The sequence below is a fragment of the Leopardus geoffroyi genome, chromosome C2 (genome assembly GCF_018350155.1).
Source record: "Leopardus geoffroyi isolate Oge1 chromosome C2, O.geoffroyi_Oge1_pat1.0, whole genome shotgun sequence".
Lineage (NCBI taxonomy): Eukaryota > Metazoa > Chordata > Mammalia > Carnivora > Felidae > Leopardus > Leopardus geoffroyi.
In genome coordinates this window covers 157,200,471-157,218,048 of record NC_059333.1, presented here as the reverse complement: position 1 = coordinate 157,218,048, position 17,578 = coordinate 157,200,471, and the positions used below count along the sequence as shown (strand labels likewise).

The window sequence follows — 17,578 nt, the reverse complement described above, 5'->3', positions numbered from 1 at the left end:
CCACTATGGCAGCAGTAGCCTTACAAAATGTATTTCTGTTGCTTTTTTGTTTTTGAGAGAGAACTTGAGTGGGAGGGGCAGAGAGAGGGAGAGAGAGAGAGTCCCAAGCAGGCTTTGTGCTGCCAGTGCAGAACCCGGGGCAGGGCTTGAACTCAGGAACCGTGAGATCGTGACCTGAGCTGGAATTGAAGTCAGACACTTAACCGACTGAGCCGTCCAGGCGCCCCAAAATGTATTTCTTTTTTTTTCTTTTTTTTTTTTTTTTTTAATTTTTTTTTCAACGTTTATTTATTTTTGGGACAGAGAGAGACAGAGCATGAACGGGGGAGGGGCAGAGAGAGAGGGAGACACAGAATCGGAAACAGGCTCCAGGCTCTGAGCCATCAGCCCAGAGCCCGACGCGGGGCTCGAACTCACGGACCGCGAGATCGTGACCTGGCTGAAGTCGGACGCTTAACCGACTGTGCCACCCAGGCGCCCCAAAATGTATTTCTTAAGTAAGAAGACATCAAAGTCAAAATTACTTCTCGGGGCACCTGGGTGGCTCAGTCATTTAAGTGTCTAATTCTTGGTTTCGGCTCAGGTCACGATCTCATGGTTCGTGAGTTCGAGCCCCACATTGGGCTCTCTGCTGTCACCACAGAACCTGCTTCAAATCCTCTGTCTCCGTCTGCCCCTTCCCTGCTCGCTCTCGCTCTCGCTCTCTCTCTCTCTCTCTCTCAAAAGTAAATATTAAAGAAACATATTTTTTTTTAATTAGCTTGTGATCCATGGGCTGTAGCACGGATATGGTGTTAGCAGGCACGAAACCGACGTTAATTCTTACTGCACAGCTCCACTGTAGCTCTTGGGTACCGGTGCATTGTCATGATCAGTAATATTTTGAAAGGAATCTTCTGTCCTTCAATAGTTCTCAGCAGTGGCTTAACATATTCAGGAAACCGTGTCAACAGATGAGCTGTCCTTCCGGCGTTGTTGTTCCATTTACAGAGCACAAGGAGAGTAGATTTAACACAATGCGTAAGGGTCTCAGGATTTTCACAATGATGCGAGCCCTGGCCTCGACTTAAAGTCACCAGCTACATTAGCCCTAACAAGAGAGTCACCCTGTCCTCTGAAGCCAGGCACCGATTTCTCCTCTCCAGCCGTCAGAGTCCGAGGTGGCATCTCCTTCCTGATACAAGGCTGCTCCGTCTACACTGGAAATCTGCTGTTCAGTTAGCTACCTTCAGGGATCGCCCTAGCCGGGTCCTCTGAGTAACTTTTTGGGACTCCCGTGCTGGCTGTGCTACCTTGCACCTGTCGGTTATGGAGACGGCTCCTTTCCTTCAACTTCACGAGCCAACTTCCGTGGCTTCCTCACCGATCTCGGGCTTCACGGGCTTGAAGAGAGTTAGGGCCCTGCTCTGGATGAGGCTTTGGCTTAAGGGAGCGTTGTGGCTGCTCTGATCTCCTCTCCAGACCACTGAAACTAGGTCTGGATCAGCCATGAAGCTGTTCTGCTTTCTTACCATTCATGCTCAGTTTCCTTCAAGCACCTTTCCTTTGCAGTCACAAGTTGGCTGTGTGTCACAAGAGGCCTAGCTTTTGGCCTGTCTTGGCTTTTGACTTGCCTTCCGAACTTTAATCACCGCTAGCTTTGGATTTAACGTCAGACCCACGCAACGCTCTCTTTCACTTGAACACGTAGAAGCCGTTGTGGAGCTATTAACTGGCCTCATTTCAACACGGCTGTGTGTCAAGGAACAGGGAGGTCTGCGGGGAAGGAGAGGGACGGGGAGCAGCTGCTCAGTGGAGCTGTCAGAACACACACAACATGTATCGATTGCTATCTCGTTTGGACACAATTTGCGGTACCCCAAAAGAATTACAAAGTAACGTAAGAGATCACAGTGAAAGAGTTTGAAATGTTGCAAGGATTATCAGATGTGACGCAGAGACGCAAAATGAGTAAATGCTGTTTGGAAAAGTGTGCCGGGGGCATCTGGGTAGCTCGGTCAGTTGAATGGCCAACTCTTGATTTCAGCTAAGGTCATCATCTCATGGTTGTGAGATCGAGCCCCACATCAGGCTTCACACTGAGGATGGAGCCTGCTTAAGATTCTCTCTTAAACATTAAATAATTTCTTTTTCCCTCTTAAACATTAAATAATTTTTTTCCCTCTTAAACATTAAATAATTTTTTTTTTTTTTTCAAAAAAAGGCGGGGTGCCCCTGGGTGGCTCAGTCGGTTAAGCGTCCAACTTTGGCTCAGGTCATGATCTCACGGTTTGCGAGTTCGAGACCCACGTTGGGCTCTGTGCTGACAGCTCAGAGCCTGGAGCCTGCTTCGGATTCTGGGTCTCCCTCTCTCTCTCTGCTGCTTCCCTGCTTGCTCCCTCTCTCTGTCAAAAATAAATAAACATTAAATAAAATTAAAAAAAGATTCTCTGTCACCTCTGCCCCTCTCCCCTGTTCATGCTGTCTCTCTCTCCCCCCCACCCCGCTCTCTAAAATCAAAAAAGAAAACGTGCCGACAGACTTGTTCAACACAGAGGTTTGTCACAGAACTCCAAAATATATAAAGAGCTTATCAAACTCAACACCCAAAAAACATACAATCCAATTTAAAATGGGTAGAAGACCTGAACAGACATTTCTCCAAAGAAGACATACAGAGGGTCAACAGACATATGAAAAGATGCTCAAAATCCCTCATCATCCCGGAAATGCACATCAAAACTGCGATGAGTTACCACTTCACATCTGCCAGAATGGCTAAAATCAGAAACACAGGAAACAAGTGTTGGTGAGGATGTAGAGAAAAGGAACCTTCTTGTGTGGTTGGTGGGAATGCAGGTTGGTGCAGCCACTGTGGAAAACCATATAGACGTTCCTCAAATTAAAAATGGGCCTACCGTACGATCCAGTAGTCATACTACTGGATATTTACCCAAGGAATACATGAACGCTGATTCGAAGCGATACATATCCCCCTATGTTTATAGCAGTATTGTTTATAGTAGCCAAATCATGGTAGCCGCCTAAGTGTCCATCTATAGGTGAATAGATAAAGAAGATGTGGTGTACATACATAGTCGAATATTAGCTGTAAAAAAGAATGAAATCTCGCCGTTCGCAATGACATGAATGGAGCTAGAGAGTATAATCCTTTGCAAAATAAGTCAGAGAAAGACAAATACTATATGATTTCACTCGTGGAATTTAAGAAACAAAACAAGTGGGGCACCTGGATGGCTTAGTGGGTTAAGCATCCGACTCTTGGTTTCGGCTCAGGTCATGATCTCATAGTCTGTGAGTTTGAACCCTACATCACATTGTCAGTGTGGAGCCTGCCTGGTATTCTCTCTGTCTCCCTCTTTCTCTGCCCCTCCCCTGCAGGCGTGCACATGTTCTCTCTCTCCCTGTCTCTCTCCCCCACTCCTTCCCTCTCTCTCTCTCTCTCAAAATAAATAAACTTAAAAAAAAAAAAAAGCAGCAGCAGCAAAGGGAAAAAAAGAAGAGAGACACCCAGAAACAAATTTAACTGTAGAGAACAAACCGAAGGTTACCCGAGGGGAGATTGGTGGGGAGATTCAGTAGGTGATGGAGCACCCTTCTGATGAAGACGGGGTGATGTGTGGAGTTGTTGAATTACTGTATTATACACCTGAAACTGATAACACTGTTATGCTGACTAACGGTAAAAACTTTAAAAAAAGGAGGGGAGTCACCTGGCTGGCTCAGTCAGTGGAGTGTAGGACTCTTGATCTCAGGGTTGTGAGTTTAAGTCCCACGTTGGGTGTAGAGATTCCTTAAAAATCAAATCTTTAAAAAGATAAAAAGACAGAAATGGGATACAGTACTCTAATAAAGACCTGGTTTATGCTGTGAAAGAAGTAAGTTGATTAATTAAAACCTAGGGCCACCGTGGTGTCCCGGTGAAGCTTCGACTCTTGATCTGGGCTCAGGTCATGGTCTCAGTTCCTGAGGTCGGCCCCATGTCAGGCTCTGCACTGGCGGCATGGAACCTGCTTCAGATTCTCTTTTTCCCTCTCTCTCTCTCTGCCTTTCCCCCACCCCTCAACATAAACATTTTAAAAAATGTATCTAGTAAAAAAAAAATGTGATACTACAATATAAGGAAAACGGGCTTTATCAAAATATACTCACAAACTATTGCATTTTAAATCATGCAACTTAAACCCATATTACTTAATGCAGAAATAGAGAAATAGTTGATAGAACATAGAGGATCAAAGACACTTAGGTTTCTTTAGGAGGTTAACTCACAATAAGGGTGTCACTTGCAGTCACGAGGAAAGGATACGCTGACCGGGAAGTGGTTTTGGAACAGCTGGCTTCTCTGTCTCTGGGAGGAAAGAAAGCGGAGTCTCATACACCAGAATAAACCCTAGATGGAATAAAGTGTACCTTAATTCATTGGCTCAAATAAACTTGAGGTAGTTTTAATATTTTCCAGAAAAGACCATAAACTTTTGTTTCAAAATACACTCCGTTTCATTCAAGCACTGTGTTCGAGTGCATACCCACACAATGGTGTTTTGTCGTTTTCAGAAAAATGGGCTTATGTCACAGCTGTGGTTTTATTAGATCTTTCCTTCGGCAGCGTCTAATAGCCCTCTGCCGATCTCTTCGTGCATTCAACTCCGTCACCTTCCAAGGCTGTGTTGTGCGGTCTGCCGTTGCACCAGTGGAACAGAATGTAACCATTCCACTAGTGTTGCATATTCAGATGTCGTAAACTCAGGACGCTTAAGTTTTCTAAGACTGGGATCTGAACACGCCCAGAATCAGATGCACACATTTCCCTCTGAGTCGTGATTGTGAACTTTGTGGGTGTCTTTCTCCTCTCATTAAGTTTCTTTGAAATCTGAATTTCAAAGTTTGGCTTTCAATAACTCAGTTATTTTTTTTTTTTATTTTTTTCTAATGTTTTCATTTATTTTTGGGACAGAGAGAGAGAGAGAGCATGAGCAGGGGAGGGGCAGAGAGAGAGGGAGACACAGAATGGGAAGCAGCGTCCGGGCTCTGAGCTGTCACACAGAGCCTGACGTGGGGCTCGAACTCACAGACTGTGAGATCATGACCTGAGCCGAAGTCGGACGCCCAACTGACTGAGCCACCCAGGCGCCCTTCAGTTGGTTATTTTAAAAGAAGAAAGTAAATTTATAAGTTTTCTTAACTGATCTGAGTAAGCTTTGTTTTGTTCCCATTTCCACCCAAACGTTAGACTAGTTTTTCACTTATCTAATGAAAAGTAAGAAGTTGCTCTGGATGAGCTTTGTATAGCTTAGGGATATACAGGTTTCCCCTGCTACCCGAAAGTAGACTGTTGCGTGAAACCTTTCATACACCAAAATGTGTAAAGCAAAGAAGCAGTCCCATTAATTTCCATGGAAAAACTTTTGAGAGTTCCCTCTTCGTCTTTTCTGACACCTTGGGATGCATCTTGCTAACAGACACACAGCACAAATCAAGATAAAGCACACACAACACAACACAGTTCAACAAAGCGATGCTGGCTTAATGCTGAGATGCTGAGTGTAGTTCCTGGGGAAGGAGCTTGGTGACGCCCTTCTCACTGCTTGGAGTACAGGCTCAGTGCAAAGCAAATGTTGAATGTATTTTGGCTTTTTGCCTTTATTTATAAAAGTGAGGATCTTTGTTTTTCTTTTGGTTAGGGAAAGCAGGTACTGTGGTAGGTCTTTCATAAAAGTCAAGTGGTACAACGGGAATTTTTGAAGGGTATGGGATACCCATACTTAGGTATTTCCATCCGTCTTTTTTGTAGTTATTTATTAGGAAAACTGAAGTGGTATATTTTGGTAGAATAACCCTGGAAAGGAAACGGTCTTGGGGCACCTGGGTGGCTCAGTCGGTTAAGCGTTCGACTCTTGGTTTCAACTCGGGTCATGATCTCGTAGTTTGTGAGATCAAGCCCCATATCAGGTCTGTGCTGACGATGCAGAGCCTGCTTGACCTTCTGTCTCTGCCTTCCCCTGCCTCTCCCTCTCTATCTCAAAATACTTTTTTTTTTAACTTAAAAAAATAACCCCGGAGACCGGTTAACTGCTGCCATTGAGTGCTAGATTATATTCTTGACAATTTTTGTCTTCCCTTACCCTCAAAAAAAAAATAAATGATGTGGCACCTGGGTGGCTCAGTCGGTTAAGTATCCAACTCTTGGTAATGGCTCGGGTCGTCATCTCTGAGTCGTGGGATCGAGCCCCATGCCAGGCTCTGTGCTGACAGCGTAGAGCCTGCTTGGGCTTCTTCTGTCTCTCCTTTTCTCTCCGCGCCTCCCCCGCTCGTGCGTGCTCGCTTTCTGTCTCTCGCAAATAAATATTTTTTTATTCTCCCAGCAACAAAATCTGAAAGTATGTAAAGGCAACTTATGTTTCTGTGGGAACGATGGCCTTGTGCTATTGAACAGAAATGTTGACTGAAGAAAATTGCCTCCTTTGAGTTACCGAAATACACTCATCTGCTTCTTAAATGTCTTCATTTTACAGGCAGCACAGTCCGTGCTCATTTCCCTATTTGAACTCAATACTCCAGAGTTTACAATGTTATTAGGAGCTTTACCAAAAACTTTTCAGGATGGTGCTACCAAGCTTCTTCATAATCACCTTCGAAACACTGGCAACGGAACCCAGGTACGTTTCGGTTCTCCTCTCGGCTATCCTGTGGTATGATGGATGGATGGTTGGCGTCACAGTAGTTGCTTGCTTTTACCCGAAGTAAACTTTTGATCCTAGTATATAATTTTTGCATCTGTACTGGGCAGCATTCCCTAAGCAGAATTAAATCTTGTCCTGGAAAGAGTACCGTCCTTAGGCTTAGCATGTTTCCATCCACTAGGTTGGTGGTGAACGTGGCCAGGACACGAACAGGAAAGTAAAACGCGAGCAGAACTCCGATGAGGGTGGCGGCTCTGCAGGCCTTTGGAATGAGGACGTGCTCTTTAGAGAAGTGGGTCCTTGTTGGAGGGCTAGAAGGGGTGACTTGATTGACAAATAACATCTGAAGAAGCTGGGGCTTGGGAAGGGGTGTTCCAAAACCTGTTCACAGGTTTGTGGGTCCGTACTCGCTTGAAGGTACCAACTTTGGTTTTGGGAAAGGAAGGTCTGAATAAATGAAACATTACAGTGTTTTATAGACCTTAAATGGCAAGCATCGTTTACATAATATGCCTAAAGAACCGAACTTAGGTTTTTTAAAAGGACAGACCTTGTATTGTGGATGAAGGAGAAATTAGATGCATTTATAGCAGGCTTAAGGTAAAGTCTGAGCGTTAAAAATAATCAGAATGATGTCTTGGGACTAAAGCTAGTTATCTTTTTAAAAGGAAAAGGAATCGTTTAATTATATCTTAACAGGCAGGCAAATTAATAATATGAGTGAATTTTACTTCTTTTTACTTCTGTTTATTTTGAGAGAGCATGAGCAGAGAAGGGCATAGAGAGAAGGAGAGAATCCCAAGCAGGCTCTGAGCCTCAATCTCACAAGCCATGAGATCATGACCTGAGCCAAAATCAAGAGTCAGACACGTACGTAACCGACTGAGCCACCCAGGCACCCCAGGATGGGGAGCTAATTTAAAATTGTTAGTTTGGGGGGCACCTGGGTGGCTCAGTAGGTTAAGCGTCTCTCTCTCTCTCTCTCTCTCTCTCTCTCTCTCTCTCTCTTTTTTTTTTTTTAACGTTTATTTATTTTTAAGAGACAGAGAGTGCGAGCAGGGGAGGAGCAGAGAGAAAGAGAGACACGGAATCCGAAGCAGGCTCCAGGTTCCGAGCTGTCAGCACAGAGCCCGACGCGGGGCTCGAACTCACAGACCGTGAGATCACGACCTGAGGCGAACAAAGTCTGACACTTAACCGACTGAGCCACCCAGGTGCCCCAGGCATCTGACTCTTGATTTCGGCTCAGGTCGTGGTCTCATGGTTCATGGGATTAAACCCCGCATTGGCTCTGTGCTGACAGTACAGAACCTGCTTGGGATTCTCTCTCTCTCTCTCTCTCTCTCTCTCTCTCTCTCTCTCTCTCTCCCTCTCTCTCTCTCTTTGTCCCTCCCCTGCTCACATGCACGCTCACTCTCTCTCTCAAAATAAATAAACTGTTGTTTAAAAACAAAATTGTTTTTAAAAAACAAATTGTTAGTTTGGGGTCCAATGAATCTTTGAGGAGGAAGATGTTGATGATATTTGAGGGTAGGAAGTGGGTAAGGAAAACAAGAGAAGACTAAAGAGTTAGGTTTCCAAGTAGGGGGAAAGTTTTTCCCTACAGAAAGCAGAGATAAAGACATGAATATTTAAAATACTGACCTGCAAATACAGCTCTTTCATACTGTTCAACTTCTTGATTGCATGGCTTCCTCAAGAGCCTTTTAGTTGAACTTACCTGTCATGTGTTAATATTTACTTGACTCCCCCCATCAGGGTCCCATGGGGAGTCCTTTGACAAGGCCAACAGCACGTTCACCAGCCAACTGGTCCAGTCCTCTTACTTCTCCTACCAACACATCACAGAATACTTTATCTCCAAGGTAACAAAAGAGTTCTTTTCCATCATGGCTTGTGTTTGCAGATTCCCACTCTTAGACAACGGACATTGATACAATTCCAGTTGATTTCCACTTGGCTTCAAAGGTCTTGACACGTAGAAATTTAGCAGATTCAAAAAATGTTTAAGTTTATTCCCAAACTAAGCCTTAAGTGAAAATAACGCATAGGATATCAAATTTTTTGGTAAGTGCAAAGGACACTTACTTTTGTAAATTACTGCTTAATGCGTTAAATGGCATAGTTATGTTTCTATGTTTCTCAGATGTGCTTATAGACAAAAGCATAAAAATAGTGAAGAATGGGGAAAGGCTAAATATGAAATAGCATTATGACTGTGTCTTCGGAAAAAAATGTGACTATGAGATTGGGCCTTAATACAAAATATAAGCTGTGTAAACTTTTCACACACTTGTGAAGTTCAAGCATAGGCTGTATTTCAGATGAAGTTCTTGACTCATTAATGGACTAACATTTTTTTCCCTTTTCCTAGCTTTTAAAAACATTTGTATAGCAGTCCATTTTTATTAGTGTAGTTACTAATTTTATTATTAGCCATGTATCATAGCATGCTTCATCATATTCATTACGTTTATAGAATACTTCAGCATCTGAGGAAGAAAAATACATTGCAGACTTAACATCTAGCCTAGTTATTCCTTGTCACACATATGTGACGATCTGATGGCTGAATTCCAGCTTCAGTTGAGTTTTAGAATCTAATTATAGAATTGTACTATAAACATATGTTCAGTAGTGAAACTTCTCTGCCTTCTGTAAATTTGTGTATAATACCTTTATCTTGTCTTCAAGTTGTGCCATTATTGTAAACAAATCACAGGAGTTAGCAAACTTTCTTTAAAGGGCCGCATGGTACGTATTTTAGGCCTTGTTACCTGTACCTAGTTCTGCTGGTGCAGCGTAAAGGCGGCCGTAGAGGAGGCCGGAGTAAATAAGTGTTGCGGGTACCGATACCCGATAACAATTTTATTTGCGGACCTTGAAAGAAGAATTTTATGTAACGTGAAATTTTATTTCACGTGTCATGAATTGTTACTTTGACTTTTCTCCCAAGTGTTTAAACAAGTAAACATTTTTAGATTTCACGGGTCATGGTTTGCTGACCTCTGGTTAATCAGAACATTTTTGAAGGTGAAAGACAAACCAGTTGTTAAGGGCTATGCATTCACAGTCCTCGTAAGCTGCCCTTAGTGGATGGACCAGGGGACATGTGCCTTCACCGTTGACAGTTGTCAGGTTTGATTTGGTTTTGCTAATTGTGCTTCGGGGAGTGTACATTCTCATCCTGTTGTTAGAAATACCCTACCTAATCTCAAATGTGTTATGTGTTTTAAAATGACACCCAAATAACAATTAGTCGTCTTTTTCATAGTGCATTTGATTATGACACAGAAAATATGAACTCTGAAGATATTTATAGCTCTCTTAGAGGTGTCACTGAAGCAATTCAGAATTTCAGCTTCCGTAGTCAAGAAGATATGAATGAGCCGTTGAAAAGAGATTCTAAAAAAGATGATGGTGATTCTGTGAGTATTTGCACATTCTTACGGTGCAGACTTGTTCATTAAGAGATTTTTCCTGGGTTGTGTTTTTTTTTTTTAACTTTCTGTCGTCTTCAGATGTCACTTTTTAGGGGTCACTCTATAAGCGTTCAATGAGTATCTGCCACACGTCGGGCACCGTGCTGGGTCGTAGATTTTACAAGGCAAAGTCGCCGCCCTCAAGTTCCTTATTAATTTTCTGATAGAGATGAGTACTATTGAGTTTTAGGTTAGAACATAAAATGAATCTGGTTTTTTTAACGTTTGTTTATTTTGAGAGAGAGAGAACTTGAACGCACACAAGCAGACTAGCAGAGAGAGAAAGAGAATCCCCAGCAGGCTCCGCACTGTCCACGCAGAGCCCCGCGTGTGGAGAGATCTCACCAGTCATGAGATCCTGGTCTGAGCCGAAATCAGGACTTGGACGCTTAACCAGCTGAGCCACCCAGGCTCCCCAAAGTGAATCTGTTTGAGATTAATCGGTCAGGGAAGGCCTCTCTCAGTAGGTGATTTTTCCACCGAGACCTAAATGGAGCCGTACAAGATCTGGGAGAGGAGAATCCCATAGAAGAAGTGGCAAGTCCAAAGGCATGTAGATGAGAGCAAGTTGTGCCTAGTCGGGAACCAGGATGAGAGGCAGTGTTGTTGGATCATTGGGAAAGGGTTGGGGCGTGGGACGTGGGCCAGATCACATGGGTCTCGTAAGACCTAATGTGTTTCGATTTTTCTTTCCCCCTTAGTGCAGTGGTGGAGATTTGTGTCATCGGTTTGTGTGGCTCCAGTGAAGAATGTTATGACCCATTTTTCTGACATTGGTGAATACTGCTCAGTTTGTTCATACAAAGAGTAGTTGTTTGGGGCGAGGGAAGGAAAAAAAAAGAGTAGTTGTCTTTTACCCTGCTGCTGCTGCTTAGACTTTTCTCAGAACAAGCCATCCCGTCATTTCCTATGGAATCTGTGGTTTCTCAGCGTTTGCAGAATTGGGGAGCATGGCAATTCTTCAGCACATCTCGAAAGGGCTCCCTCCTCTGCCTTCCCGCTGTTGTTTTTCTCCCCGTGCCTATCGGGCCAGAGCCGGCTCACCACTCATATTTGAGGTTCCCCACCCCAAAAGCAATAACGGTTTGGTAAGAATCACTGCTGAGACTTTTTTTCCTCAGAGATCGCAGGGTGCGGGGTGGGGAGCTCACACAGGATTCTGGCCGAAGTAACTTCAAATCCCGCTTCCTGGCAGATACCCAGTAGTCAGACGATGTTATCACGTCTAAAGCTCAGTGTTTCCGTTAGGAAGACGAGGCGACGACATCCTACTCTGAAAGGTGTTGTCAGTGTCAGAAGCGATACGCGTCTGTCCAGCCCAACTTCCCTCTGGAGCTCTCATGCCTCCAGCCAGCTCCCTGCCGCATCTGCAGTCTCGTCCACGACGCTGCTCCTCTGTGTCGCGGTTGGTAGCACTCGTCACTTAGCCAAAAGCCTGGGACCGGAGAGTTGTCCTCACCGCCCCTCTTTCTCTCATCCTCCACGCTCGCTCTGTCGTCCCGTTTTCAAAATCGATCCAAACTCCGTCCACTTCCGTCACTGCCTTTCTGGCTCCAGCCGGCCTTCCCATCAGTCCTCTCTCCCCTGGGCTGTTAAAATCGGCAGCGAACCGGCCTCCTCGATTTTGCCGGTGACCCCCTGTCACGTCTTGGCACACCTCCGCTTGTAACCCTGTGGGACGTCCCAGAATAAAAGCCAACGTCTACACGACTGGCTTTTTTTTTCCCTGTCACTTCTCTGGCCTCGTCTCCTCCCGCTTTCCTCTGCTGCGGCCACACTGGCTTCCTTGCTGTTCCTTGAACTTCCCGGGCGGGCTCTTGCTCGGGGCCTTTGTCTGGGCTGTTCCCTCTGTCTGAAACCTGCTTCCTGGCTGATTTCCTTCAAGTCTTGGTTCGCACGGCTTACTCCGACCACCCTAACTGGCCTGCACTTGCCTCCCTCCCACCGCAGCACTCACGGTCCCTTTAACACGGCACCACCTCCCGCACGCGAATCATCTTCCACCATTCTGTCTACTTTACTCATTCGTTAGTTTTGTACTGTCTGTCCCCCAACTAGAATGTAGACTCCGTGAAGGTGGACAGCATTCTCTTTTGTTCGTTAATATACCCCCCTGCCAAGAATGAAGCCCGGCACACAGTAGGTGCACGGTGAATGTTTGAAGAATGTTAGTAAAGCACCTGAGTAATGGCTTAGCACATAGTTGCTGAGTAGACGGTGGTGATGGTGATCTGGTGGTAGTAATGAGTTTCATACTAGTATTAGAATCAGTGTCAGTATTGATGTTTTATGATTAAAGTATGTTCATGCGCTCCAACTCCATCAGGCATCCTTTCAAAAGTTACAAGCCTTGAGGCCTTTGGTAAAAGTGTTTTATTATTTTTTAATGTTTTACTATTCATTTTTGAGAGACAGAACAAGCAGGGGAGGGGCAGAGAGAGAGGGAGGGAGGCACAGAATCCGAAGCAGGCTCCAGGCTCCGAGCGGTCAGCACAGAGCCCGACACGGGGCTCGAAGCCATGAACCGTGAGATCATGACCTGAGCAGAAGTGGGACATTTAACTGACTGAGCCACCCAGACAACCCCCACCCTTTTTTTTCCTTTTTTGAGAGAGAGAGACACAGAGAGAGGGTGCACATGCGAGAGGGAGAGAGCAGGGAAGGGGGAGGGAGAGAGAGGATCCCAAGCAGACTGCATGCCCAGCATGGGGCCTGACGGAGGGCCGAGTCTCAGGAACTGTGAGATCATGACCTGAGCCAAAATGAAGAGTCGGTCACTTAACGAACTGAGCCACCCCGGCAACCCCAAAATTTGATTCTTTTATACTTTGTTGACATCCTGTCCTTGTGTGATTTACTACCTTAACAATGGAATCTGGCAGCTTTTAGTTCCCTGTTGGTAGCGAAAGTCCTTTTATGTCTTTAAGTGGCATAGAGAGCTGTAATTGCCTGCGTGTTGTTTGGTCAAGCCCTTAGCAAGGGAACTGCGGCAGTCATTGGAAACAACATTCTTTTGTGCTTCTTATTTGCTCTCACAGCTGCGGGTTTTGGTTTTTTTGTTTCTGTTTTACATCTTTACGATAAGCTTTGACATTTTGAATGTAAGTTTTAACTCCTCATGTTGGTTCCTTTGAAGCAACAGAGAAACATCTTTTTTAGAATTTCAAAGAGATACTTGAAAGTGAGTTAATTTTCTGCGCCTTCCCCTTCCCATTAATAGATGTGTGGCGGTCCCGGGATGCCTGACCCAAGGGCAGGAGGCGATGCTACCGACTCAAGCCAAACCTCCCTTGATAATAAAGCTTCGTTGCTCCAGTCGATGCCTGCTCATTCCTCCCCACGCTCGCGAGACTATAATCCATATAACTATTCAGATAGCATCAGTCCCTTCAATAAGTCTGCCCTCAAGGAAGCCATGTTTGACGACGACGCCGACCAGTTTCCTGACGGTAGGTCGTGGGTCATGTTTGGTCACCTGTGCTTTCGGGGGCTGGTAATCAGTGGAGCAGGAGAAATACCGTAACTCCCTAAGAAGTAAGGAGCTTCGGGATGGAGAGGTGTTCCCCCATCTTCCAGGAGCTCCTTTCTGGTGGTTTGGTAGTTTTCTGCCGCAGAGAGAGAAACAGGGTAACCCTGACATCATCCTCAAAAACCAGGAAAACCATACTGACCGCCCAGAAACAAGTGAAGTCCGCTGCGGCTTAAATTTAGTTTATCTCTAGACGCCGTTCAGCCGTTAATTTTTAGACCAGCGTGACAAAACCTTTGAAGAACTACTCATTCTTTGTAAGGGCCCTTTAATAAAGTGTGAAATCATAAACTCTCATAAGATGCGTTCACGACCAAGTGTGGACAAAGTCACCATTAGAATTTGAAGTCAGCTTAGGACCAACTCCAACGCTGTCAGCGGCTTGGACCGAGGGCGCGGGACGAGCTCCAGCACTCACGGTGCTTGGACCAAGGGCATAGGACTGAGTTGCAACGTTGACTCCGCTGCCCGGCCTGGCGCTTGGTTGACTGTTCCTCAGCGTCCCTTCTGAAGGAGGGTGGATACGTACTACCGGTCTGCCCTTCCAGCCACACTTTGCAGTTAGGTTCGAGTAAGGTGTACAGAGACAAAGTACAAAACACTGCATATGGCTTAGGTATTTTTAGTAAGAAGGAACTACATTTTTCTCTGCAAATTTATATAAGTCATTAATTTTTTACTGAAGATTCAAGTAATGTAAAATAATAGATAACTGTATGTGGGTGAATTTGAAAATCCCCCCCTTAACATTCGTATGATACTACGCTCGGGTAGTTTCTGGTTTTCCTTTGTTCCCCCAGTGTTGCTGTCAGTGAACATGTTTCTGCATCAGCTTTCATGCACCTATGTAAGTAATTTACTCTGAGAGATTTCTAGAGATAGAATTGCTTGATAAAGGGCTATCTAAGTTGAAGTTTTGAGAGTTACTACCCAATTACTGACTCAGAATACTTGGCCAGTTGAGGTGTAGTGCTGATTGCTTCACCAGCACAGAACACTCAAACCTTTTAAAATTTTGTCACCATGATGGATATAAAATAGGTCATCCCAATGGTAGCATTTCCTCAATCACTAGAAAGATTGAGAAGTTAGAGATCAGCAATCTTTTTTTAATTTTTATAATTTGGTAAGTGGAAAAATATCTTCATTTTTATTTCTTTGATTACCAACCAGGTTGACGAATCATGTTTTTACCAATATGTCACGTTAAGAGTCTTAATGTATCGGGGTGCCTGGGCAGCTCAGTTGGTTAAGCACCCGACTTTGGCTCAGGTCATGATCTTGCGGTTCATGGGTTTGAGCCCCACATCGGGCTCTGAGCTGGCAGCTCAGAGCCTGGAGCCTGCTCCAGATTCTGTCTCCCTCTCTCTCTCTGCCCCTCCCCTGCTCACGCTCTGTCTCAAAAAGAAACACTTTAAAAAAATTTTTAGGGGCACCTTGGGTGGCTCAGTCGGTTAAGCGTCCTTCTTTGGCTCACACCATGATCTTGTGGTTCATAGGTTTGAACCCCACATGAGGCTCTGTACTGACAGCTCAAGGCCTGGAGCCTGCTTCAGATTCTGTGTCTCCCCCCCCCCCCCCCCCCCCGGCCCTCCCCTGCTTGCACTCTGTCTCCCTCTGTCTTAAAAAGAAACAAACATTAAAACAAAAATTTTTTTAATAATATAAAAAATGTTGGGCACCTGAGTGGCTCAGTCTGTTAAGCGTCAGACTTTGGCTCAGGTCATGATCTCACAGTTCATGAGTTCAGGCCCTGCGTCTGGCTCTGTGCTGACAGCTCAGAGCCTGGCTCCTGCTTCGGATTCTGTGTCTCCCTCTCTCTCAGCCCCTTCCCTGCTTGCACTTTCTCTCCCTCTCTCTCTCTCTGTCTCTCTCTCAAAAATAAATAAACATTTAAAAAAATTTTTTTAAGTATTAATATATCTCAATTATCACAAAGACAAAATTACGGCAACTTGCCAAACTAACTCTGAATTACAGAAGAATCTATAAACTGCCGAAATGATTGATTTTGGTGTATTTTGATCTGTCACAATTAGCTGGCTCTGTTGCTGAGGTTTAGTTGTGGCAGCAACAGAACCAGAGGGAATGCATTGGACGTAGCGTGTGCCTGTCCCTTAATCCCTGTGTGGTTCCAGCAGCCCAGTAAACTGAGACCTGTAGCTTAGCAGCTTTGTTCTTAAATTACTTAGGTACAGGGGCGCCTGGGTGGCGCAGTCGGTTAAGCGTCCGACTTCAGCCAGGTCACGATCTCGCGGTCCGTGAGTTCGAGCCCCGCGTCGGGCTCTGGGCTGATGGCTCAGAGCCTGGAGCCTGTTTCCGATTCTGTGTCTCCCTCTCTCTCTGCCCCTCCCCCGTTCATGCTCTGTCTCTCTCTGTCCCAAAAATAAATAAACATTGAAAAAAAAATTAAAAAAAAAAAAAAAAAAATTACTTAGGTACAGCCGTCACAAGCTGGCAGACCAGACTGGGTCCGCTGACATTTCTTACCTCAGCTGCAATTTATGTATTTTTTTTTTTTTTTTAATTTTAAAGCAATCAAAAGTTTAAAAAATGAAGGTACAGCACAAAGAACTTTCTCTTGACCTCTCGAGAGTAAGCTTCAGACCGATGATCCGTCACCTCAAGTACTTGAGGATGTGCTCTCCTTAAACACAGACCCTCTCCCACATAACCCCAAGATACGCCTCAGAATCAGGTGATTATCATTCGTGCATTAATAATCGCCTGTCCTGAAACTCCATTTGAGTTTTGTCACTTGTCCAGTGAGAATACCTTGTAGCCAGAGGACCCACTTCAGAATCTCATCGTGTCTCTGTAGTCTCCTTCAGTGACCGTGGCACTTGTGAAGTCCAGTTATATTTTAGCATCTCCCTCGGTTTGGGTTTGTCCGATGTTCTCTTGTGATTGGATTCAGGTCATGTGCTCTTGGCATCAGTGTCCCAGAAGTGATAGTCCATTCTTCAGGTAATAAATGGTTTCACTTTGCCCAGTGACTGGTGTAGAAACTTTTATCACCTGATTATGTTGGTGCTTACCACGCTTCTCCACTGTGAAGTTACTCTTTTTATGATTCATAAGTGCTCGGGGCGCCTGGGTGGCTCAGTCGGTTAAGCATCCGACTTCGGCTCAGGTCATGATCTCACAGTTCGTGGGCTCGAGCCCTGCATCGGGCTCTGTGCTGACAGCTCAGAGTCTGAATCCCGCTTCAGATTCTGTGTTTCCCCCCTCTCTGCCCCTCCCCTGCTCATGCCCTGTCTCTCTATCTCTCAAAAAGGAGTCAACGTTTAAAAAAAAAAAAAAAAAAGTATAATTAGTAAGTGCCTTGTAAGGTGGTACTTTAAAACTGTGTTAAAATGTATTCATTTAAAAGGTTTCATTTATGTATTTATAATTACATGAACTCATGGTTTGCATTGTACTCAACCGTTTATAATTCGTAATATCATTATTTATGTTGATGCTCAGATTGCCTTTGATTTGACCTGTTCTTTTGCCAGTGTCCCCATCCTTGCATCTGGCATGACAAAATGTTGTGCTGACCCTGCTTGAGTCTTCGAATCAATCATTTCCCCAGGGGTCGGTCCTCGGTTTCATTTAATAGAAAATGGTCTTTAAAGGCTAAAGTCTGAGCACTAGGGATACCCACTGCTAGTGAGATATCACTCCCCCTAAGACCTCTCAGCGGCCAAAGCTAAGGGAATATATGTATACGTATGTCTGTCCATGGGCACACATACACACACTGATGTATACTTATTTATTTCTATATCAAGAGCTATGAGTTTACATAAACTCCCAATTCAATTTAGCACCATAAGATTATTTCTAGTATCCTCCTGTTCTGATGTTCTCTTGTGATTGGATTCAGGTCATGTGCTCTT

The 17,578-nt window shown here is 44.7% G+C and overlaps 1 protein-coding gene across 45 annotated transcripts in view; it reads left to right on the top strand.

Annotated features, from left to right (window-relative positions):
• The window catches only part of CLASP2 (cytoplasmic linker associated protein 2), a 182,152-nt gene that overhangs the window by 150,638 nt on the left and 13,936 nt on the right, over positions 1–17,578 (top strand). For all 45 annotated transcript variants that reach the window (XM_045436717.1, XM_045436723.1, XM_045436720.1 and 42 more), the window contains 4 exons: positions 6,516–6,659; positions 8,442–8,548; positions 9,958–10,111; positions 13,386–13,614. In XM_045436717.1, the coding sequence (XP_045292673.1) occupies positions 6,516–6,659; positions 8,442–8,548; positions 9,958–10,111; positions 13,386–13,614 (634 nt within the window). The remainder of the gene's footprint in view (positions 1–6,515; positions 6,660–8,441; positions 8,549–9,957; positions 10,112–13,385; positions 13,615–17,578) is intronic.